The 26027-nt window shown below is 45.3% G+C and overlaps 1 protein-coding gene across 3 annotated transcripts in view; it reads right to left on the reverse strand.

Annotated features, from left to right (window-relative positions):
- Window positions 1-3789: 3789 nt before the first annotated feature.
- The window catches only part of LOC114869390 (gamma-aminobutyric acid receptor subunit beta-2), a 35047-nt gene continuing 12809 nt past the window's right edge, over window positions 3790-26027 (reverse strand). For 2 of the 3 annotated variants that reach the window (XM_029173605.3, XM_029173601.3), the window contains 7 exons: window positions 21899-22119; window positions 16250-16332; window positions 11233-11370; window positions 10308-10460; window positions 8975-9219; window positions 7699-7839; window positions 3790-7537 (listed from right to left, as the gene is read on the reverse strand). In XM_029173605.3, the coding sequence (XP_029029438.1) occupies window positions 7163-7537; window positions 7699-7839; window positions 8975-9219; window positions 10308-10460; window positions 11233-11370; window positions 16250-16332; window positions 21899-22104 (1341 nt within the window). In that variant the 5' untranslated portion in view covers window positions 22105-22119 and the 3' untranslated portion in view covers window positions 3790-7162. The remainder of the gene's footprint in view (window positions 7538-7698; window positions 7840-8974; window positions 9220-10307; window positions 10461-11232; window positions 11371-16249; window positions 16333-21898; window positions 22120-26027) is intronic. The other variant, XM_029173602.3, reaches the window with a different exon arrangement.

Raw genomic sequence — 26027 nt, forward strand, 5'->3', positions numbered from 1 at the left:
TGGACAACAGCTGCCAAAGGCCTTTGATGAAAGGCTTTAAAGACTGTTTGACAAAATAATGTCTGATAATAACAGAATATAATATAATAATCTAATATAATAATATTATATATATATATATATATATATATATATATATATATATATATATATATATATATATATATATATATTTATTTATAACATCTATCTAAACGTCTAGGTATTATGAATAAAATGTCAAAGCTACTTCACATTTACATGGCTGAATCAGGACAATTTGTCCTTTTTAGGAGTTAATTAAAAGTATTCTTGTCAACCTTCACTCGTCCAATGACCAGTGCATCACATCACTGTTTCTTCCCAGGCTGAACCAATTAAAAAGGTGTGAGCGTCTTCGCCTCCTACACCAGGACGTTACACCTGCACTCAGCTGTTGTGTCTTTTATCCGCCAAACTGTCAAATGTTGGGAAGGTTTCGTGCTGATGGCTCGTGAATACAAAGGCAGCCCCAGATAATGCATTCTTCCTTGATACTGTCTGACATAAAATAAAGCAGTCAATTTAAAAAGCCACTTCTGAGCAAAGTGTCAAATAATTATTCATTCACACATGAAGCTGTGCGGCGGTGAAAGGCGATGAATTGAGAAGGAGCAGCGGGGGAAATGTTCTACTGCCAGTTCAGTTATTACTGAGGATATGAGACTTTCAGCCCGGTCACCTGTGGTGATAATGGCCACATGTGCTTCGCTCTGACTCACACTTGACAGTGTTTGCACCGTTACAAGTTTGGTATCGGGAGAAAGTTGTTGATAATTCATGGGACTTAATCAGCACTTGTGTGAGTGTGTTTTTTTGAACGGAGGAGTCGTCCAACAGCACAGCTGGACTTTAAGCTTTGATGTTTCTGTATGATTCAGTTTGTGTTTTAGAATTTGGGCCACGTTGCTTTTCTTGCAATTTTTGAATTCTTAGAAAAACGTCCAAGTCATTTGATCATCTCCATCTCCGCCAAACTCAAGATCTCTCTTCAAATAAGGGATCCTGTCCTTGCAGCAAATTACATCTCACCCCCTTCATCCCACATGAGAGCCCATCATTTCCTCTCCAGCGGTTAATGAAGCTCTGGTCAAACAACTTCAAGCTAAGAATTTGTCGGTGTCACTAAACAGGCGTTTGTCTTTCCCTCACGTTGATGCACACGTGGATCACTGTGTGGGTCGGACCTGAGGTAGCGTCGCTTTCACAGGGGGCGGATGCTGGATTCTTCATTTTTGCTGCAGTGATGAGAGCGTGGACGTGGAGTGAGGCTCACGCAGAGACAAACTACCAAAAGGAATTGTTAATAGGACGTTCTTTGGCTCCTGTCAGTGCGATGGTGGATGCGTTTCGCCGTTCTGCAACAAGCAGTCGCAAACACCAGAGAGAGAGAGAGAGATCCACACATCTGCTCGCCCACACACACACACACACAAACACACACAGCCATTATTAGATAGATCACTGTGTTCCTGACTTCAATCAGCCTGTGGTCTTCCGCGAGCCTAAATCAGGAGTTTCTGCTCTGTTAACATCCTATTTAACTAATTCAGCTCCACGTTCCGGCTGAGTGAGACAATCAGCGTCTGTTTTTATTTAAATAAGATGGTAATTTGCTGTTGTAGCCGAGAATCAGTTTGGTTGTCTAACCGAGGGGAGAGAGAGAGAGAGAGAAGCAAACGCACACATACCGTACGTTGTGTAATCTGTTCATCCTTCGCGTGTTGGAGCTGGGGTGATTTCCTCAACAAGCGAGCCAGCAGCAGGATACACACAATCACACGGGCGCGTGCGCCGCGGCTGGCTGACAGTATCTTCACTCTAATCAGAATCCTAATTAGTCTGCTAGCAGCGGCCCATTAACATACATTCCTCCTAATTAACGAGGGACACGCATTCTGAGGGAGAGATGCGGCGCCAAAGGAATTAAAGATGCTTCTTGAAGTTTCGTAAGATGAGGAAATGCATTAACAAAGCAGAGTAATGATAGAGTAAAGCCGTGTTCTGCCTGCGCTGCTCGGTTCTGGAGCGGAGCTGAGCAGCGGCTGTGGCAGCTACACAGAAGTGGAGGCGTCTGTTTCCAGGCTGCAGATCCAGTCAGGTTTGGTCCATGTAGCAAATACTTTTATTACTGTTTCTACTCATCATGCATTTATATAAACTTAAAACCACAGTGTTGTTTTGCAGCGTCCTTAAATATGCATCGTATTGAGTGAGATAAGAACGTCGGTCGCTGATTCTGTTTCTCACATGTGTTTCAATAACTACGGCAGCGTGTTTTTCCACCGCCTCCTTTCTGGATCCGTGGGACATTGTTTGTGAGGGAGCTGCGCTGGACGGGCCCACTGGTTCTGGTCCTGATGAGTCTCCGCCGGCGGCAGCAGCAGCTAATCGACCCGTCACGCTGAGACTCAGGAGAAACCACACGACGGACATGAGTCACGTGAATGATTTGCGGTGGGAATGGATTCTTGCCTTTTCGCGACACGCTCCCACAGCGGCATATTCTTCACACACTCGCGTGTTCTGGCTCTGAATGTTGGGCTCACGCCGCGTGACTCACCGGGTGCAGTACAGTAGTGCTGGTATAATGTCTTGGCTGAACAAACTCTGCTTTCCTTTGTCAGTTTAATCTGAAACAGTGAATGAGTGTGAAACAAAAGCACACACACACACACACACACACACACACACACACACACACACACACACACACACACACACAAACACACACACAAACACACACAAACACACACACACACACACACACACACACACACACACACACACACACACACACACACACACACACACACACACACACACACACACACACACACACACACCAAAGCCGATGTGGTGGGTGAAGATGAATAGCAGCGTTTTGCATTAGGCTTTAATGTCTTTGTTGCGATGCCAGACCTGCCCACGGTTTGTGCCATGACTCATGTCCTCTCCGGAGCCACCGGAGCTCTGCTTCTCCACCACCGTGGCTCCGTTTCAAATCCGAGCATCACACTGTGCTGAAAAAAGGCAGCCAGATATGAAAAGAGCCGCGTTGCCATGGCGTGCGCATCCTTCTGCTCACGCCGGCCTGCTCTGCGCTGCATATGCATTCTGAAGACACGTTTTGTGTTTTTTGCATAGAAGTGACAGCGTCGGATCCTTCAAAGCGGCCGTTGCATATCATCTTGTAGTGACAGCTGTCTTCCACAAACCACACAGTCACAATCTCTATCAAGCTGCCAGTGTACAGTCACCGGCGCTGATGATGCGCTGAAGCACAAGCTGCTTTCACGATGGGAGGCCGTCGCTGACGTCCATGTCTGGGAGGGAGCGTTTGTGATGGGGTCCGGTCTTCAGATGGTCCAGTCCACCTCTGCAGGACTGTTGCAGGATCCTCCTGCTGCAGGACATGTGGACTGATGGCGTTCCTCTGACAGGACGTCAATCATCATCACTAGTACCTTAAACAAGTTTAACTTACTGTAAATAAGTAAAAGTTGGCTCCTGCTGTTACAATCCTTGACCTTAGTCTGTTTAACCTGCTCATTTATTCAACAACAAAGCTTGAAGTCAAGGTGAAAATGCATAAGCAGTGATATGGACATGGCCACCTACTGTAGCAGCATGTGCAGCAGTGACCTTTGACCTTCTGAGCTCTCAAATAAAGTTTGTTACTACAACTTTAGCAGAATAATATAATGCCTAGGCTTCAGCCGAGAGAAATTTCTCTGCTTAAATTAAACCCCAATAAAGACTCAACATCGGTTCAGAACTGTATACAATATTTATTGATAATGTATTGATTTCCATAGGTTTTCATAGCAAAGACAGACACGGACTTTTACAGGGCTTATCTTTAAGAAGGTTACAGCTCAGGGTTTCTGGGAATGTTCTTGTCAGTGGCACATACAAGGATTCTTTCAAGGTGGAGGTTGCTGAAGGGGAGGAAGGATTGCTGCTGTTTGGAGTAAAGTCCAGGGCAGCAGGAGGCTAAGGCTTCTTCTGTGAGTGTGTGCAAACATACACTGTCACCAAGGTGTGTCCTATAGGCTTTTGGATGTCAGTCGGTCCTTGCCCTCCGGAGGAAACTCTGCTGCATGATCAATATATGATCAAAACCTTTGCTTTCCAGGAATGAGTAAAAAGCCAGTTTCCATCCATTTACAATTTCAAACTCTATACAAGGGACTACGAAAGGATTTTAATCAGCATAAATGTCGTCAGAACCCTTGGAGGAGACGTCTGTGTAAAACAAATGCAAAATTTGGCAATACTGGATTCTCAAATGACATTGTTCAACATAGGAGCAAACAAATGAAACAAAAAGCGCTGTGAAGCACACACACGTTTGAAAGTAACGTCCTTGTTTGTTGCCAGTGTGCGTCTGGCCAACATAAACCCACCACGCTCCCGCACTTACTTACTTCATGTTATACCACACACAGATATGATGCATGCGTCTGGAGTGTGTCGGTTGGGACGTGGCTGCAGCGGAGGTGGATTCAGTATCGTTTCTAAAAACGCGGCAATGCCTTGTGTCAGCGCAGAGGAGACCGTCTATGACTGTGGTGACTGGATTCCACGTAGCAAGCGACTCTCACTAGAAACACACACGTTCTTTTCCCTAAGTACAATTCTTGGGTTTGAGTTGTGTGAGTTGTGTTGACCTGAGATGGTTAAACTCCGGGCTGATTTGCCTGTTCCCCAGCCCGGTGTGTGTCTGCCTTTGTGTGTTTGGACGTGTTTCTTACATTAAGCTCTTTCTAGCTGATCATTGGTGCGAGAAATTGTTATACTTTTGCTGACGCATTACAGCGAACACATGCTGCAAAGGATCATCAACTACATTCATGAAAACATGTTCGAAGTTTGGCAAAACCAAAGAAATGTGTTTGGAGAAAGAGCGCAACATAAATGAGAAGTCAAGTGACACTGCAAAATAGACTATTTACATAGTTTCTCATCATCCTCTTCATTCTCCTCACATTACATTATAAATACAACTCAAAATGTCTCTTCATAGAAATCTTGCGCGTTTATTTACATGTGTCATGTTCCAACTCATCTAAAGAACATTTTACCCACCAGCTGACTGTTTGATAACACATCGCTATCTGAAACCCTCGTTAAATTTACATACAAAAATAAAATGAAAGATGAGGATTTCTGTTGTCATGGTTACCACAATACCCCAAACAAAAGATGATGACTATGTGCAGCTTACAATATACTGAGTATTTTTGTGAGTGATGTTACTGGACTGCGTTTACTCCTGTTAATGGATGGCGCTAAAATGGGAACGTAAACACATTTAATATCAATATCTGAAAACAATCAAATAGTTTAAATACGTTTTCTTGTTTGCTTATTTGACATGTGTTAAATTGTATCGAACATAAAGACACTAATGAAACGAAACGGTTCGTTGACAGAGGTGTGAAGAGAAACACAATATCAAGGAGCTTTTACTGTACAGAGCATGCAGTGAGACCTAAGAAGTGCCCAAATCTCCACAACCAAAGGAAATGGCCGGTGAGGAGAAACGATGACTAATCCATTCGAGACAAAGGAACTGTCAGACCTTCTCAGCTTTGATTCGAGTTTGTATCATCCCTGGACACAACTTGTGTATTTTCTTTTAAGCGACAGTCTACATCTCACGCTTTGATGAAAGATTTGGTATTGAGGCAGAGGCTCGAACGTCACAGTTCATTCATACACAGTGAGGCAAATTTGTGGGGAGGAGAATATGACACTTGTGTATCGCAGCCCTAGTTACATGTTACACTTTTAAATGAAGCCTAAACTGTTCTCATAGTCATATTAATAAGGTTCCTCTTAAAGTGGCCCCCATAAGCACCAGGTATTCAGTGAACTACGGTACAGCCTGTATGGCTTAAGGTGTGTGTGCAAAGTCTTTACAAAATCAACCAAATGCACAGTATCATTACTACAGTTAATTAACCAATAAACTCTCCATTTTGGATCCACGGCTTTGTTTTTTAGAATAATCAACCAATTATTTTTCAGTCTGGAGATGATGCGTACATATGATCTGATCAGGGAGGCAGATACAGTATATAAAGATTAAAAAAAGAGAATCATCATCTGCACAAAAACCCCTATTAAAATAACTGTCAGGACCTGATATTCGATGATATTTGTGCTTTTGCTTCGTTCCTGTTCCTGTGGACGCTTCGCTATAGGTGTTCATCATGATTTATGAATGAATTATCATACACAATAGTGTCTTTTTTGCACTTGTGGACATTGTCAGCAGTGTTTCAAATATCTATCCAAGAAAGTCAAAATAGGAAGCAAAAACTGGGAATTTCTAGCTTGTATCTTCCCTTTTTAGAAAATACTTTACATGTGGTATTTACAAGGCTAAACTACTAAATCCCAAAGACACACATCCTTTTTATGTGCTGGGTAAAATATATTAGTAAATATGATAATAGGTAAGTAAAGCCAAAAGAAATATTTTATGCTGTCTCTCCTTTACACAGTGGATTATTAAAGATAATATCATCATATTTAACATATTATATATTGAGTGCAGTCTGATTTAGAGTGAACTTGGCTGTTTTTATCTAATGACATTTAATAGTTTGTAAACTGAGACAAAATAATTACTTAATATTTCTGTTATGCTGTAAAACTTTCCACAATACATAATATTGTAAATAATGAAATTCAGATTTTTATAGTTCATCTATTTCTAGAAAAGGTTTTTGTTTGTTTGACACAATCACGCATAACTTGGATCTGAAACTAAAGTACTTTTAGGTTGAGTCAAATCAGTGATATATGATACTTATAGTATCACTATAAGTATATGTAACATAGTAAAGCATAAAAACACAAACGTAAACATTTAAAAAAATAACAAAGATATATGTTTTGTAAAGTTTTAGACAATTACTTGGGAACAGGCACCTTTTATGTTTGTAAACTCTCTTCTACAAGGTTTTCACATGGTTTTCCAAATGTGATATTCAAAGATGTGGTGAATATACAGAAGTAAATCAGTTCAGTGTTACAACATCACATAAAAACAAACCAACAAACCAACAGGAAATTAGCAACATGTTTTGCTGTTAGTTCTCCCCCACACGCATGTCCTTTGTTTTTCTTTTTAATTGACATAGTAAAGCCAGTAAACGATGTTGAAGAAGGAAAAAACGGTTGGGAAGATCATCCTCGACCATTTGTCGATAGAGTTTACGTCAGTCAAGTCTGGGATGGTGATCTTCAGCTGCGACGCGCGCCTTCGTAGGCGGCTCTTCTTTTGAGTCATGTGCCGCTCCAGCGCGTTGCGCCCAAAGTTGTGCCTGGCCAGCCCGGCCTTGCGGTACTGCAGCGTCGAGCTGTCGTACGTCAGCATGGTGTTTCGTGGGTCGTTGAGACCCAAAGCCAGCTCCGAAACGCCCATGTCGTTCTTGATGTCGAATGTGCCCAGAAGGATGTTTTCATGTGGGTCCATCTGCCCAAAGGAAAGACTCACGTTTGTCTAGTGGAATAAGATCAGGCAACAAAGCGGTTTGGGCACTTTGGTGGTAAAATGTAATATTGTCCTTTTATATGCAAGAGGAGCAACTTGGTGAATTAGAAACAAATAAACATAAGGCAAAGAGCTGAAATAACAGACAAAATGTTTGTGTTGTGCGGTACCTTGTTTTTTTGATCACCCAGCCCGATCGCAGCATCATCCACAAAGATCGGTTCCCACATTGTGTCATGACCATCAAGATCCCTTTGTTTCATTCTTGCATATAAAGTGTCATCTCTGCCAACGACGTTCCCCACCAGCCACTGCAAATAGTGAAACACAGTCAGCTATTAGGTGGTGCTCACACAGTGAGCAGACGTCAATGGGCATGAAAAACACAGCGATAGAACACGCTGGTTGGATCTTATATTGCGTTGAATCATTTCATTTTGTCAGATTTGTCCGTGTGCAGCCATTTGTACATCTGTTAGAAACCATTTGGTTCATATTTGGGTGCACAAAACGGGAACATGAACCAAATAAAGAGCTAAACAGCTCACAGACCTGCTTTTCTACTGGCACCCTGTCATGTTTGGATTTCAAACTGTGATAACTTCTTAGGGTTTTCACTTGGAACCAGAGTGCATGAGTCATCCCTTCATTTGAAGCTGTGGCTTATTTTTCTCAGCTAGAAACTATTTTCTTCCTAAACAAAAGAATAACTAAAGCATGCATAGAGACTCATCTGCTGCACAAACCTGAAGCACCATCATCTGGAGCACCCCAACATATACATTAGGATCCTATTTGGAGATTATTGCTTCACATTTAACACAATAGTGCTCCGCAAATTGGTGGAAAAGCTGTACAACCTGGGAATAACCACCACACTCCGATCCAGGACTCGCTAACAGGCCACAAAATGCCATGGTGGCAAAAACACACCATCCACTCTCACAAATGCAGGGACACCACAAGGCTGTGTCTTCGGTCCAGCTCTTTTCACCCTTTTCACACAGAACTGCAAACCCATCCTCTCTTCTAACACCACAACACAGGACTGATCTCAGACAATAATAAGAAACCAATGACCTGGCTTTAAATAGCGCCAAAACCAAGCAGATCACTGCGGACCACAGGAGAGCAAGGAAAATGACACCACCCCCCCTCCACATAAAAGGTGAGGAGGTTGGGAGAGTCAACGGTGTCAAATTCTGGGTCTGCACATAACGAAGGACTTGAATGGGACCATTAACACCTTTCACTTAGTGAAGAAAGCACTGCAGAGGCTCTTCTTCCTAAGACGTTCTGCTGGCTTCTGAGAGTCACTGAACTAATCTCATTGTGTAACTACAATTACAATTAAATACGCTATCTTTTCTTTATCTTTAGCACCATATGTATCTGTGTTTGCATAATCAGGTCAATTTTGCAGATTATCATCTAACTCCTTCTCACCTTGTTTGGATCCATCCTCATCTTCTCGTTGTTGGCCGTGGTGGTCTTTTCTGCCGCCTTCTTCTGGCGCTGAGGCCCCCGTCCGAAGAAGATGTAGTTGACCAGGGCGTACTCCAGCAGGGCCAGGAAGACAAAGACAAAGCAGCCCATGAGGTACATGTCTATGGCCTTGACGTAGGGGATTTTAGGCAGGGTTTCTCTCAGATGCGTGTTAATGGTCGTCATGGTAAGCACCGTTGTGATACCTGGTGGAGACAGACCACAGGAATGCTAAAAAGGATGCTGCCTTTAAATGCAACCACAGATAAGTAAAGCAGGGTCTGCCCCCCCTTATCAAATCAATACCACAAACCACATAAAGCCCTTATTTGCTGCACTGTACTGTTCTGACTGAGTGTGTGACAGCTTTAATCCCCGCTCACTGCCAGACATCTCTATAATCAACACAGGACCGTGCCTCGCCTTGATGAAACCTGTCAGGATCAATGAAGCCCGTGAGCTCACTCCCACAACATCAAACCAAGCCAGAGACGAGCTAAAAGGCATGCACCTGAAGCAAAACAGCAATTTGAAATTCAAACATCCACCTTGGTCCTGATCATTAGTGGAGGAGTTAAACCGAGAAAACTCTGACTGAAAAACTGAAAAGCAATCTTTTGTTCTGGCTTTATCCTGATTATAAGTGACAAGCTACGTCTTCCAGTTGTTTCTTCTTTACATATATCTTTGTCACCTCTAGCAGCCTTGTGGATGATACAATGATACAATGGTGCCTCTAGACATGCAGTAGTCATATAAATAAATTAGGATTCAAACTACCTGACCGAGCTGTAGCCTCAGGACGTCAAGAAACATGAGCATTTAGCAGCAGAGTGATCATATTGATCCAACCACTGCAGGTCAGGCCAGAACAGAGTTTGGGAACTCAGAGAAAACTCAGTGTAGTGTAGCCTGGGTGGTTGAACATCTCACCAGTCCGGTCTCTATCATGGAGCATTACTTCCTTCTAATTTAACAGATGGGTGGATGGATGGATGGATGGATGGATGGATGGATGGATGGATGGATGGATGGATGGATGGATGGATGGATGGATGGATGGATGGGTGGATGGGTGGATGGGTGGATTTGGTGGAAACAAGACAGCTTCAGATAAATACAGATCACGCTAGAAGCTGAATACAAACCTGACCGGGGGGTCGAGTTTGATTTGAGAGACAACATAGACCTCCCCCTAGAATCATCAACAACAAACTCTGCAGCACTAAAAGTTTAAGTAGCTGCTTTAATGTCCTTCCTATCAGCTACAGTGTGTTTGCATTGCAGCCTTCACCTAAAGCCACTCTGGCAGCAGAAGCGTCATAGTTGATCCAGAAGGAGACCCAGGAGAGGATGGTGATGAGTATAGACGGCATGTACGTCTGCAGGATGAAGTACCCGATGTTTCTCTTCAGCTTGAAACTCAGGGACAGACGAGGATAAGCACCTGCAGAGAGGAAACACAGGAAGCCAAGCTGTCAGGGGACGCATTTCCAGGATTTCAGTATTATTACAGTGGCCAAGCCTGCAGGACGATAGCATCTCATTCCCGCCGCAGTATCTGCAGAAGCTAAGAGCCACATTTGTTGTCTCCACTGAACTGAGGCATCAGCTGCGCAGAATGACCGTTTCTCCACCGCCTCTGTTTATGCACTGGGTTTGGTGGTTTGCATGTTAAGACGCTTCTTTTTGCTCATCCCTGCCGTTTGTGAAACAAGCAACAGTGGGGGTTTGTGAGGGCAAACTCTATCATCGCACATATTTGTCTTCCTAGGGAATTGGTTGTAATCCAGTTAGAGTTGCGCAACCAAATTACAGCTGGATGAGGGAACGCGCCACGAGAAGAGCTGGACTACGGCGCAATTAGAGTTTATTAGAAAGTCAGGAATACATCTCTTAAATATTTAAAGCGCTACATCCTCGGCTTAGCGGGGAAAGGCCACCGCGCTGGTCGGATGCTAGTATGAGCATCAGAGAGAATCGCTGAATACATGAGAGACCCAGTGGTGCTGCACGTCCTCGGAGTGAAGCAGCAGCCTGCTGACGGCTGCAGTTCTACATGACCCTCAGGTCAATGCGTCCATTCTGCATAGTCAGCACATTTAAAGGGAATCCCTCTGCCCCCCAGGAATACGTGACCCAGGCTTTTCATTGTTAGCGTGTTATGAGAGAGCAGAGGTAATGCAGCAGTCGCTCCTGACAGCTGCTTGGGTCGTTACCTGTGGAGAAGACGACGTTCTTAGATATGAGCTTATGGTCCACGATGGAGAACTGAGGAAGCTCAATCTTGTCCACCCCAGTGACGGCGTTGTCGCCTCCTCGCCAGTAGAACTCAATGTCGTCTGTGGTGTAACCGTCTGCGGAAACGTAGAGACAAAAGGAGCAGTCAACAGTGTGCACGTGCCCTGTTTAGTCGTTCTGCAGGACTCCTTATGCTGCACATGGGACTAAATATACAGAACGTAGGTCAACTTCATAATGTTTTGTCCCTTAGGAGAATAAATGATTAATGCCAGGAGCAAGAATTGTTAAAGAACTAGGCTCCATTTTTACAGCTAAAACCCAATAAATTCTGCAAAGAGGACAAAAAGCGAAACCATTAATATTAATCTGGACCAGAGCTGCTCCTTCGTTCTCTGCTTTGCTCTCATTTCGGCCGAATCTGTGGAGACGCGGACAGTGAAGCACACAGTGGGCAGGAACAATAAATGACTGAGTAAAATGCAGCTCTGACGCTACAGCGGGAGACGAGCGCTGTTGAGACGGACAGGAGACAAGCGGAGGCGTCTGTTAGACCTTGAAACGTGGCCTGTGCCTGATGTGTGTGTGCGCGGTCACGGCTGCTGACTTCAGGCCAGCGGTGACAGCGCGGGTCGGAAGCAGCAGGAGGCCGGTGTGGTACCGGCGCCGGCGCCGCCAAGCTCCATCCACGCCGCTGGACGCGTTGCGTCATGAGAACTAATAAAGCTGCTAAGTCTCCGTCTCTGTGCATGTGGAGCTTTTGTCCACGCGGGGATTAAACTTTCAACATGCAACTTAATTTGGTTTGTGATGTTCCGCCTGGATGTTTGCGGCGGTGGGGATTTACATGCGCGCTCGTGGAGTTGGTCTGCGTGATTGTTGTTTCATGGCCGTTTTTGCTGTCAGGTGCAGGAGGTGGAACTGCGTGTGCGTCTCGTTGGCCGGATCCGTTTCTGTTCCACTCTTCCTTATTCTGTTTCACGTCCGTCCTCTGGTTACAGCACCAACGTCCACGCTCTCACTTTTAGAGGCACTGCCTTTCCTGCTTTCCTTCCTACTCCACACACCTGCTCTGTTTCATTAATACCTTTGTGACCTATTTAGTTGCTCTGAATTATTAAAGCCGTCTTCAGACACTGCTTTTAACGCCCTCACACTCACGTCTTGTATTTCTCGTGGAGAATGTTGTGAGTTGGTGCTCACTGTGTTTAAGGCACAATTTTTTCCTCCGTACTTCGATCGATTAGAATAATGATCATCACCCCAATAAATGTAATCAATAAAGTGTCTAAAGTTTATCCTTAAGGCAATAAGTTCCCAAGGGACTGATGGGATATTAGATTAACATGCTGTTTTTTCTTAGAGAAGCTGCAGACGACTGAGTGCCTTCTTAAGTGCAGCACATATGGAAATTATATTAGTGGAGATGGGATGAAATGAGGGAAGACCAGGTCGGGTACGAAGGGACAGACAGAATAACTTAATTTAGGATTCATTCCTCAAGTGATCAACCCACAACTGAATAACGTCGTCTACTTCAGATTTGAAACCTAAGCTTGAGTCACTGCTTTCATTGTAAATGAACGACCATTGGTTCCTCTTCTGTTCTATCACCAGGGCCCACGGTTCTACTGTAATTGCATAGATGATCTACACATGGATGCACAACCCTTAATCTGGTAAATGGCATCATGCGTAGATGTGAAAAGCTCATTTTTGTAGTCAAGCACACACACACACTCACACAAAGGGCTTCAGATCCAACCCTGCGACTCGCTGCCTGTAGCGCTCCCTCGTGAGCTCACAAGGCGACCAGCATCTTAACACGTCTCAGATGACTTTGTGATTTCATGCGGTTCAAAGCGACTTTAATGTTATTCTTGGTGTCCAATTAAAATGTCTTCAAACCTTGGCAGCGCACAGTGAGCTGCAGCTGACTGGCTGCCTGGACAGGGATGGAACATCTGAAGATAAGATAAATAAATAAGCCGCGCGAGCCCATGGGTGGAAACCATTCACACCCCAGAGGATGTGAGCAGCTTCTAAAAGTGGGATCTGATGTGCAGAGACAGAGAGAGAGGGGAAGCGGCTCCGTCCATATGATGTGGATCACTGGTGCAGAAAATATAACTATTAGCTGGTAATGAGACAATAGTTTCATTGCGAATGCACAGCGACTATGAGAAATAAGAGTCGCAACGCGCCTCTCTCTCTTGCAGGAGTGTTTTGTGATGAGAGTGTGAGGACGTGTGTGTTGTTGACAGCTAATGGTACAGTAAATCCCCCAATGCTAAAGCTAAAGCAGCTAAACACTGGAAACATGTTTCTGGAGAATCTGTATAATTTTATTCACAGACTCACTACTGGATTATTACTGTATGTTACTAACAGAGAACAGGAGCAAAAGGGCTTTAGATAATATATACAGAACAGTTGATGTTCCCATGGCCCAGTGCACTGGTTCCCCCACTTCCCTCACAGGTTCCCTCAGGTCCCAGGTCTGTACACTCCTTGGTTTAAAAGTACATTTGTTTGATCTACTGGTTCATCCCAAGTCACGTTGAGCTTGTTGTCATGGAAACACATCTCAAACCCACCTACTGTAGTTGTTTTGAATTTTAATTTTAGATTGAGGTTATTTTATATATCTTTTAATGATAAATTTAACTTAACACCTTCAGAGTCAGTGCTCCCTGTAGTGATGAAGTTCCCTATTTGAAGTCATGAAAACCCCTCAAACCTTGAGCTGTGGACAACTACGAGTGAACTGTTGATGCAACACAGAACAAATCGTTGACATCTCTCCAACGTCCACTATCAGCACGAGTTTTCCTGCAAATGATGAACCTTAGAGCATGAGCCATGTCCATGAATCACGTCCTGCTGTGATCCGGGACAGACAATCATAAATAAAATAGTACAGACGTGAACATAGTGAATTCTGCCAGTAAACATTTAACGTCGCTACAGGCTCAGTGCAGCTGTAATTCAGCCACCTTTTACAAATATAGGAAACAGAAATCAATGCAAAAGGTGTCATCTTTATCTCTAGTACACGACGGTTTTAACTTTAACAAAGTGCCCCAGTTGAAACAGCCAACAGTTTGTTACCCCGTGATTTAAATGAAAAGTCCTGGTTCTTATGCTTATCTTGGCAAAGCTTATTAATAAAGCAGACATCTGTTTGTTGCCTAGTAACAGGTACGGTATATAAGGAAGCATTAGAGCTCACTGCAAGAGAAGGGAGTGGGCAAGAAGAAGGCGGTGACCAGAGAAGAACAAGGAAATCAGACAAAATCACCTGCTCATCCACATTTCACAGACTCATCAATAGTCTGTTATTGTTTCAAACAGCAGAAAACCAAGTCCTTGAACTCTTTGGACTCAGTTAAGATTTTCAAAAATGACGTGCATCTGTGTAGCGTTAAACTTTTTGTCTGCCAGGCAAATACCACTCACTGCTCCCCAGTGCTGTAACGCTGATGGACGGCGCCTGTCACCAAATTAAAAGAAAAGGATACGAGCTCGGGGTCTGACGACTCGCTGTGTTCGTTCATCTGTAAACGGCCGAAGTTCAAGCTGGAAGATGCGCTTCCAATGGATGCTGCACAGTATGAGGCGCCATTTACAGTTACAAGTGCTGCACCGTTGTGCCAGAGGCGCAGGATTCTCCCAATTAGGTTTGATTTAGGCGTTTTTGCTTGTTGGCCAACTTGGCAAAGGAAACTCTGCGTGATAAACTGGCAATCTTCTTTACAGCGTTGGCATTAAAGCCGTCCTCTCAACAAATGCATGAGCTCACTGCTGCTTCAGTAGCTTCATAAGGTAATCTACCTTATGTGCAGTGTTTGTAAGTGGAAACGAGACTCATGGGCTCATTGTTATAAACAAAGAGGATGTAAAATAATGTGTTATGAGCAATGCAGAGTGATCAAATTAATTAATGAGCATAATGTTGAACATGTGACCAGGTCACTTAACGCATCAATAGGAAGGTAAGTAACCTTAGGTTTACCAAGAAGTCACAGAGAGCAGGAAACATTAGTAACAAAACTTAGTGTCATAAAAAAGCTTTCCATTCCCAGCTTTAAATGCAAAACATTCCATATCTTATTGCCACAGTTAGAACACAAGTAGATCATATATAGTGTGTAACAGTACTAATAGAGGCCAATGGACATTTACTGTTACAACAAGCATCAAATGTCTTCTTCACTTCTCCTTCACTTTCTGCATTTTTTCATCTAGGGTTCACACAAGCTCCCACACCAGCACCTTTGCTCGTTCTGCTCTAGTTCCCTTCATGCACCAGCACCAGCTGTAGAGCTTCCAGGTCAATTGCATATTTTTGTAAAACATCCCTCGGCTGTCTGTATATGTTACACACATCTGGATGCGTCCCGTAAAATATAACCAGATTAGCTGCGTTGCCTAGAATGGCCTTTTTTCACTTCAGCACCACGGACAGCGCACATTTTATAAAGCACCGTGAACTAACACTGAATTGAGACAACAAGCTGCTGTTATTCATAAATCATTACCAGGAACAACAATGCAAATGAGCTGATATCAAAATCTAAGTCACCAATGCTTTTTCAGTGACTTCATGTCTCATCACTGGTCCCAAAGAACCAACAGCTCCATGACATTGGTCTGAATTTACATAATACAGTTGCTTTAAATGGGACCATCAACTGATGGTACAGTATATTTGGGAGAATAAAGTTTGTGCTTTTACCAGGGGAAATACTGTAAATTGGATGGAACGGATTATGTTGGCAATATTAAAATTCTGGGTATAATAATAATAAAGCACAGGTTCGTGGGAGTCAGTGTGAACCCGGTTATGTATCGCTTATGGCAGCTGCTGAACAAACTGGAGGCTGCACAGATAGTGGTAAAGATATAGGATTTAGTTTTCTCAGCTTTAATTAAAACAAAATGAAGTTGTTCATCTGCAACACAGATGTTAGTGGGGGAACAGGGTTTACTCACAGCTCTCTATCTCCAGCGTGCAGTTCTGCTCGTCCAGTGGATATCTTCTCAGGTCCATCATGCAGGCGGCAGTGGTGGTGATCCTAAAGAGACATGACATAATGATGTGTTCACTGTCCTGCACTGTGGTTGGATTTGACAGGAGACTGCATGTTTGTTGTTTTTCAGAACCCTCTCGTATTTTTTCTCGTACGTGTGTAAAAGCACGACAGGGCGACACCGTAAATCCTGCTCTGGAGGAAAAATCTGATCTGAGTAAAGCTAAAGTTTGATAAATAGCTCAATCTCAGTCTCAGTCTTGAAGGTTTTGACAAAGCCACAGAAACAATGTACTATCGATCATCACATCTCAAGAGTTTTTAATGAGCATTCAATAACTAACTAAACAGAACTTAGGTTCATTTGAGGATTGATGTGGTTGTGGAATTGAAGATTCCAGTGGGGTCTAAAATGAGAAAGCTAATCCTTATGCCCCAGTTTTTGTATTGTTTGGATAATCTTGTGAATCATCTGTTTGGACCCACCTTGGACATTGCAGAGCAACCTTTACAGCGAATGTCTGACAAGTACAAGGCATAAAATGAATGCAGCGAATAAAAACGATGGCTCAGTGCTTAAAGTCCGGTTCACAGTTTTTACGGGAGAAGATATTTTTTGTGTCCCTCCACTTCGCATCCACGCGTCACTTAAGGTCCAGACCCACTCTCAGAACAAACATGAGGCACGGAGAATGAGCGTAATAACAGCAGCTGGGTACATGTCAATAAACAGGGTTACGTTGTCAATCAGACTTTGTGGAGCATAAGGACGGGGAGTGAGTCATGGGCTGCCATTGCTTTCCTGGCTCCGCTCTTGTTTGAGGACTTGTCTCCCACTGAGGGAGCTGCCACAGAGCAGCGCAGCATGGCGGCTAATCGTCTAAGCACACCTGACAACGCCGATAAATGTGTGCCAGAGGAGAGGCTCATCTTGAGTCCAATCTTCTGTTACACAGCAGAGATAATCACCCCGCGTCGCGTGTTCCCGCGCAGCGCTCTCCTCTTTGCTCTCCGTCCTGTCCCTCCTTTCATTCATAATCGATGCATTTTTTAAATCCCGGCCAAGATTGAAGCAGTCGCCTATTGGACAAACAACCGACTGAAACTAATGTGTGCAACACGACTGACAGCAGCTTTTGGATGCTGGATGACTGGTGTATGAACCACTATCGCCCTCCGCTTTGGGGAACGCTTCCACTGACAAACAGCGTCCAGACGTGAGCGCAGCAGCCCTGAAAGGAGCAGAGGTGGAGCTGGAAAGCTGGAGGGCAGAGGAGCCAGGACCCACAGAGGGCACGGCCTCGCCAGCGTCGTTAATGGCAATAAAGAAGTTTAAGGGCAGGACTTCCAGTCTTTGCCTGTTTTATATTACACTACTTCAGGGATTTCCTCTCCCAGATTGAGAGCGAAGGTTGTTTGAGCCTAAGTGGTTTGGAAGCAGTCTTCTTTCTTTCTGCCTCGTCCCCCGTCCTCCTCAGCGTTTATTTCTCTCTGATGGATTTCCTCCTGGTAATGGGACTCCGTGGCTCCTACGTGTGTAACCAAGGAGTAAATTGACGCTTTCTTTCTGGCAACTTTCTGATCTCGGTGTCAAGATGGAGTCGGTGGCGTAGACCCAGGAGCGGGAGCCTCTGTGTGGGGTTACGTGTGTTTGGACCCGCGCCTGTGTGCGAATGCCATGTTTTTCTATAGCTGTCTGGCTGCTGATCCCACATCTCCCGTCCTAAAATATGCACAGCCTCAGTGAGGGCTCAGTTGCCTGGTTACTGCCTAAGGAGAGCGCCGACTGAGCCCCATATGTTGCATCACCTGCCGTGCCCCTCCGTATTTACCAGACGCCGCTCCGTGACTCTGCTCGCGGATGGATCACACTTGTGAGGTCAAATCAGGGCCAAGGAGCCTGGAGGCTCTCCAGCAGTCGTTAGGATTCACATCAAGCAACGCTCCGACTGTTTGTGTAACAAAATACAGAGGAGTGTGTGACAGTAAATCCATACTTTCTACCTTGGTGTTAGTACTAGAGTTAAATGCTAAAAGGTGAAGGTGCAGCGTGTCACAGTGTTCCGACCATCATTCATTTCTCCTGCTGAGTATTTGGAAGCTGCTCGAGCCACTGAACTGCGTTCATCAAATCCTAATACTTGGCTTCCTTTGCGTGCAGCGCGCTACGACTTCACCCCGAGACACAAAATGTGCTTTGTGCCAGAGCTGCATTATTTGATATTTAAGATAATGATAGGCTTTGGAGCCTCTGATCTCCCGTAGCCAGCTGCTTCCCACCTCCAGCCCACCGGGCGGAGGGCGTCGGAGGCTCGTGGAAACCACTCGGAGGTCGTAACACTAAATGCACAGTTAACATACAGCTTTTGTATGTGGTTCAATGTAGCAGCTGTCCGTCGGAGTGGCCCAGTCGGAGGCTGGATCACAGCCCAGTAGCGAGCATGCGGAATGACCGCATGCAAGCTGTTCACAGCAAACGTACTGAGAATAGCCCTGATCTGTAAGGAGACGAAATCAAAGGCTCCTTATTCCTTCTCCACTGGCGGGTTAATGTTTAATGGATGTGCTCTACAGAGACTCAGGCAATTAGAAATTCTATGTTATTAGCTTAAGCACATTTGTTTTATCTATAGCTTCTGAGATTTGCAAATATTTGTCAACCAGATATAGATTATTGGAATCATATATAAGTTGTATATGCAAATGTCGTGCTGAGTGCACCAGCGATGGGAATCCAGCCGCTGTAATGATGCTCTGGCTGCAGTTGGCGCTTGAGTGACCAACACACTCGCCGTGTGAATATTCATCAGCTCCTTGCACGTTCTCTGAGTGTGGCTTTCTTTATTGTTTGCATCTAGGAACTGGCTGCATCCAATTATGTTTCCAATAAGCAGCCTAATGAACAGCCTCTTCCTTCCACAATGCATCGCACTGTTTGTGTAAACAGATAATGTCGCCACCAGAAAGTTATTACAGGGCGCGTGTTGAGTTTCTGTAGGTGATGTGCTATTAAGTGTGATGCACAGATTATTATTAGCGTCACTATAGGCCACAAGTCACAAAGGGCACTTTTATTAGAATATTTAGATGATAACTTCTGAATTATGCTACAAGAACAAATACAAACATACATAGAACTGAGGTGAATAGAATAAAATATTTCCATCTGATGACGAGGCCTTTTTGAACCTGATCAGACCTTTAAAGTGAATGGAAAGCGTGATGATGCTCATCATGAAGTGGCCGGCGACCTGCTGTAGCTGCTCGTTGATGCGGGAGGTTTGTATCTGACAGCCTCACAGCGGAGACAGGCTGGTGTGAGTCTGTTCACCTGCACACGGTTCAACCATGTAACGACCACAAACTGTCACATCCCTGTCTGTTAGTGACAAACAAACGAAGGCGCCGCGTGGCAATTAGTGAGACTTAAATGTCAATGTGTGTTTTGAGGCATCCGACTCATTCAGCCCATAAACACTTGTTCGGATGCTCTATGCAATATATGACGTGATAAATATTTTCTTTATTTATCTTTAAAATCAGTTTTCAGTCGCATGTTTCATTACTGCTGGAATTCTGCAGTGCATGTTTTACTCTTTGCTCCTGCAGTGGCCCAATCATCGTCACTGGGACCATTAAAGCTTCATTCAGTCTAATCTAATTCATTGTAATGATAAATGTAATAAGTGACTAAATTGTATTAGGCTTCAGTGTACAGTAATATGCAGTATCTGCATGTGCTGCATGGATTTATGAGCACTGACGTGCACAAGGTCCCATGACCCAATTTAGGATTTGTAAAAATCTGGTCATCCTACTTACATGATATTGAGTGTCAAGGGTGATGGATTTCTTCTCCCAGTTTCAATCTAATCCCACTTCATCCAAAGTAATATTTCCACTGACTTTTGTGTCATAACTTCTGCTGTGCATGGGAAATGTCCAGACCCATATTCCAAGTGATTATGGATTTTTCATTTGCATATTGGATTCTGTGGTTTGCTTGATACCAGTGAATCCAATATGCAAATCTGTTTGAACAAAAAAAATGACCTGACACAAGAAAGATTTGTTCTATTTCCGTACAACTTGACCCTCGCAATCTGCTGCCAGCGCGCCGGCTTTTCTCTAGTCCACATTTGATGTTCCAGACAATGAGCCCATTGACACTGAAATAAGGCAGGAGCGCACGATCGGGCCATTTTCTCTAAATGATTATCAGACATCATGTCATCATGATGTCCCAGGGTGGATGTTCAAAGTACAGCCTGTTCAGGAATATTCCAATCTTGGTTATTTCCGCTGCAACAGACAGAGGTGGTCTAGAGGAACATCACTGTTAGAACCAGTTGTTTTGTTCTATGACATTTTAATGTTCCACGTTTTAATCCAGGTAAGTGTCTGTAATATTCCTCTGATCATCCAATAAAAACTGGTCTGTCAATGACCGATTGATACGACAGTAAGACTAGAAACAAATAAATACATTAATAAACATATTTGGAACAGATTTATCTAAATTGGTGAAAGTCCTTCTTTCTTTAATTAATATTGATATTTAATGGATTAATGTACCTTTTATTTTTAGTGAGATTGTCTAGATTGTCTGTTCTATATCTTCTTAATGAGACGTGTGAGTACTCATGACTGGTCTTCTGCTGCATTTATTGTATTCTGCTTCTGCTAATGCTTCTGTTAGCAATTAGATTGTTTTTCTCCATCGTCACTGACCCTTGACTCCTGTTTCACCTCCAACACCCACCACATCCACCAACGTCTCCCTCCTTTGGCTGAGGCGTTTTACTGCTGGACATGAAGGCAGTAATGGAGACATAATGTAACCTTGTGTAAGAAACCTGAACAAATTACAGCGTGCTGCTCACTCTGCCCGTGCTGTGGGTGAATAATGAAGACAGACAACACTGATGAAGACCAAAGAGAGCAATATTGGCAAGGGTTCTTTCTAATCTCCTCCCCAGCACATCTCTCTCCTTCATTGCTATATTTAATTCCACTCCCACCGCGGTGCCAATGTGCCGCCATGGTAGCCATTAAGGTATTATGGTTTTCAATAACTTTTTATAGAGTTTGGGCATCAGAGGCCTATTTGCAAAATGAACTGATGAGGTATATATGAGAAGTGCACTGTCATCATATTATTCCGGAGAGGTGGAAAACAAGAGGGACAGCTCCTACGATTATGACAGATATTCCAATGTCTCCGATTGTGGAAACACGGAACTGGATTTAACTAAAGAGGCGTCTCTACAGAAATCTGACTCTTCCTGGCTTCAAGGAGCTCAGACCTGTTGTTCCTTGAGTAAAAAGACTCTCTGGGGTCAAAGTTCATCAAGAAGTGACACAGTGGAAAAAGACTCATATTGAGTTCATATGAATGAGGGTTTACAGTGATTCTGTTGGTGATTTATGCTCAGAGCATTGACTGAGAGTTGCAGGATGTGAACATCTGTACATGAGGACATAGGTCAACGTCATCGTCATAAATTTTGCTCAGGAGCATGTTGCATTTCCTCCATTGAGCTCTAACGAGCTGATTGCTGAGTCTAGTGTGTGATTGTTGTGTAAAAGTCGTGGAACTTTGTGTGATTACCTCAGGCCGTACAGGACGGTGCCGTCCGGGTGCAGTCGGATCATTCTGTTTTTCACCGTGACTCCGTGGACGAAGGACTTCTTGTCGTTCAGGAAGTAGGTGTCAGGGACCCAGAGCTGGTCGGCCACTCTGTTGTCCAGGGTCAGGTTGAGGGGAATCTCCGAGTAGGACAGACGCTTGTCTCTCCAGGCCTGCTGGAAGTACATGGTCAGAGTGTAGTCCTGCAAAAGAGGTAGAGAGACAGGCGACGCGTGACCAAGAGAGGGAGGAAGAGAGTCTCCGAAAAGAGCCCATTTTACACAGCTGCTCCGTTTGACTTCCCTGTTCCTACATGCTCTCAGACTCCACCAGACTGGGCTTCAATATTGGATGAAGTTCACTTAAAAGCAAATGGAAGCACGGCACTACAGGCCAGAAAAGCTCTCAGTACAAAGCAGTGGGGAATTCCTTCTGTTGCTGGAAACGTGAGGTTTAAGACAGACAGTGTGAGGGAGCGTGTATGTGTGAGGAGCAGCAGACGGTCAGGGTTCGGTGTGTGGGGCCTGTTAATACGACACCGGGCTGCAGCGGGTCCCAGGACCCAGTGGGTCTGAGAGAGGGAGGGGGCGACGATGTCCTCATGACAGCAACCTCCTCAGCCTGCTCCACCTTAAGCTCTGCTCCACCTCAGGATCTGCTCCACCTCAGGATCTGCTCCACCTCAGAATCTGCTCCACCTCAGCATCTGCTCCACCTCAGGATCTGCTCCACCTCAGGATCTGCTCCACCCCAGGATCTGCTCCACCTCAGGATCTGCTCCACCTTAAGCTCTGCTTCACCTCAGCATCTGCTCCACCTCAGCATCTGCTCCACCTCAGCATCTGCTCCACCTCAGAATCTGCTCCACCTCAGGATCTGCTCCACCTAATCTCTGCCACCTCAGCATCTGCTCCACCCCAGGATCTGCTCCACCTCAGCATCTGCTCCACCTCAGGAACTGCTCCACCTTAAGCTCTGCTTCACCTCAGGATCTGCTCCACCTCAGGATCTGTTCCACCTCAGAATCTGCTCCACCTCAGCATCTGCTCCACCTCAGCATCTGCTCCACCTCAGAATCTGCTCCACCTCAGCATCTGCTCCACCTCAGGATCTGCTCCACCGCAGGAACTGCTCCACCTCAGGATCTGCTCCACCTCAGGAATTCACCACGTGCCTCGCATGCTCCATTCACTCTGACGGTCCATATTTTTTTGGGAACGGTCCACCATCACCTCACATCACGACAGCACAGGAAGCGAGGAGCTGTATGTGGCAGAGCGCTCATGCCCATAAATCCTTGTTCACATGAAGATGCACATGTTTGTATGTTTTTATTTCATTCGGACACTTTTCGGTTCCCTGCGGACTTTTTGACCACTAGTTGTGCTGTGGAGCTACAAATACACTCCAAGAATCTGATCCATATTTCATGCCATAAGACACACTTACACCCTGCAAACATACAATGGCCTTATATTTTATTAAGAAGATGAACGTTTCTGGGAATCATTAGCAGTAAAATTCCCCGATGATGAATCTGGGACACGATGAAACAGTGAAGGCAGCAGTCGGAGGCTGGTGGCTTCACTGAAGTGAGACGCCCAGCAATCATCCATGAAACACCAAGTTAAATAAACTTGCTGTCGGAGGGAACTTTTTCTCCTGACTGGCACATCCACTTCCTGGCGAAGAGGCTGAACATGCATTTTTGAACATGCCCGTCGGCTACAGATTTGACATCCCGCAGCACCTTGGGAGCCGGGGGTTCGGATATTGACTGGATGGAAGCAGGGGAACGGCAGCGGATTTCCCCGCTCAAGTCCTTGTTTGACTGAAATAGGTTTTGTCATGTTGTTGTTTGTACCTTCTTTGGCTCCAGGTGCTGACAAGCCGCAGATTGGAAGCCGGGCTTTTCAGAGACAGAAATAGCAAAGTGGCGTTCCAACGCTATAGTTGGACGTGGGAAGCGGGTGGTATTATGGGATGGCGGTTGTTAAAAGGGTTTCTTACACACCACTGGAATCCTTGGAATAAAAGGGAAGGACTCTGTGGAAGAACGCGGCCGGGCGTCGCTGTGTGCTGTGTGAGAGCCGTGGCCTCAGTGTCTGGGTGACATTACACTTGCACCAGTGGGTTCTTGGCTGCACGTGGTGCCGTCTCCACACTTGCCTCCCCGGCCGGCCTTTATGTAACAGCTCGCTGTGGCTGTGGCCGAACGCGCCGCGCGGCACGTGCAGCTCGCTGCAGCGCCGTCCTCCCAAAATTTGTCCCTTTCATCAGTCGCTCTGTCAAACTTTCCCTGTTGCTCTCCTCCTCCTTCAGTGTCAGGGTGTTTTGTGCGTTACACGGACAAGGTCGCGACCTTTAGTGGTACCACACCGGGCCAGTACCAATGAAAGCGTGGCAGCGCTAGGAGTAAAGAGGCTGCTTTGTAAGGTGGGGAATAGCTATTAAAGTGAATGAATGTTGCCGTTGTCATCCCTCAGAGCCCATTACTGCAGCCCTGTCTGCTTGACGAGCTCGGGCTCCGCTTTGTGGGCCGGGTCCTGGGAAGGTGCCACTGTGCTTGTTTAGCGCTCCTCAAAGGCATCTATAGCGTGACCCTCTGTGGGCGGAGGAGCAGCTTGTAAATCACCGCCAACAACAGTGATAATGAGCACCTGTACATAAGCTGTATGGGAGAGGAGGGGAGGGGGGGGGGGGGGGGGGGGGGGGGGGGGGGGGGGGGGGGGGGGGGTGGGGGGGGGGGGGGGGGGGGGTGTGGGGTGGGGGGGGGGGGGGGGGTGTGTGTTGGGTGGTGGTGTGGGGGGTGTTGTTTTTTTGGGGGGGTTGGTTGTTGTTTGGTGGGTGGTGGGGGGGGGGGGGGTTGTCGGTGCTACAGAACCAGCCGAGCGTGACGGTTGTAGCATCACCGCGGACGCTACGGCGCTGTGCGAGAATCTGCTATGTCTGTTAGCAAAGGTGCCGTTTAACAGCGCAACGCCGCCATAATTGGTTTCCTCGTTCAGATCGTTGGCTTTAGAACTCGTTAAGTGCTGGCTCGTTAAGTCCCCTATCAGCTGGTCAGTTAACAGGACGAGTGTCTCCACAGTAACGTGTGTGATGCTGCTGCAGACACAGGATCTCGTCACGTGTCCTACTTCTAAAGAGGGAACTGTGTTATTTCACTATGAACGCTGACTCGGCTCACCTGACCTCAGCTCCAATCTACACAGAGAAGACCCCCAGTTATTGCTGTGTCTCAGTGGGGCCTAATAACCAGTCATACATTTAAAGACATAGGAACACAATTAGTTTTTGACTTTAACAGTGAGCAGAGAAGACATCCATCTCTGGAGCTGGGTCCAGTTGTGTTTCCTTACTGAAAGGTTGTCCGGTTCAGTCAGTCAGCGTGTGGCAGGTGGATCAGACAGAGGAAATGCTCCTCAATCCTCCGCTGACGCTCAGTCCTTCAGGTGAATTGTATTAAATCTCATGTTGACATTTCATCCAGTGGATGTTACAGACTGAGCCTGCTGTGACTTGATTTCAGCCCCATGAAATGTTGTTTACATGCACAGACATGAATGTATGACTTGTAGTGCATTTCACCCTTTAACATAGTTTAATATAATCTATTCCGTGGATTTCTTTTTTAAATGAACCTGGTTTGAATCCGACTGTGATCCGGCTTCTTCATGAACAGATCAGCCACGTTCAAAACAATTCATGCAGATCAAAAAAAGAAAAGCAAGACGCTCCAGCTGCCCGCTCTGACCTCGTCAACCCCACTCATCCTCCGAGCTGCCTGTCCTCTAACCCTGCACATCTCATCCACACCCCCGCACCACATGGCTCCTCCACCGAACTTGGTCCAACTACAGACTGTAAGAAAGATCAGCCACTAACATAAAGAGGTTCATGTTCCCTTGAATAGTAGAAAAAACACCCTTTAACACGGGGCGGCGTCAACAACCAATCAGGTTGCAGCTGACATGCATATAGACTCATACTGTATAGACTAGACTCCAGTCCAGCTGTGGACATGAACTCCAGATGTTCCAGAGACACACGATCACCTTGTGGTGACCTTCGAGCACCAAAACCGAATCAATCCATACAATTCACATGT

The sequence above is a fragment of the Betta splendens genome, chromosome 14 (assembly GCF_900634795.4).
Source record: "Betta splendens chromosome 14, fBetSpl5.4, whole genome shotgun sequence".
NCBI classification, from domain to species: Eukaryota; Metazoa; Chordata; class Actinopteri; order Anabantiformes; family Osphronemidae; genus Betta; species Betta splendens.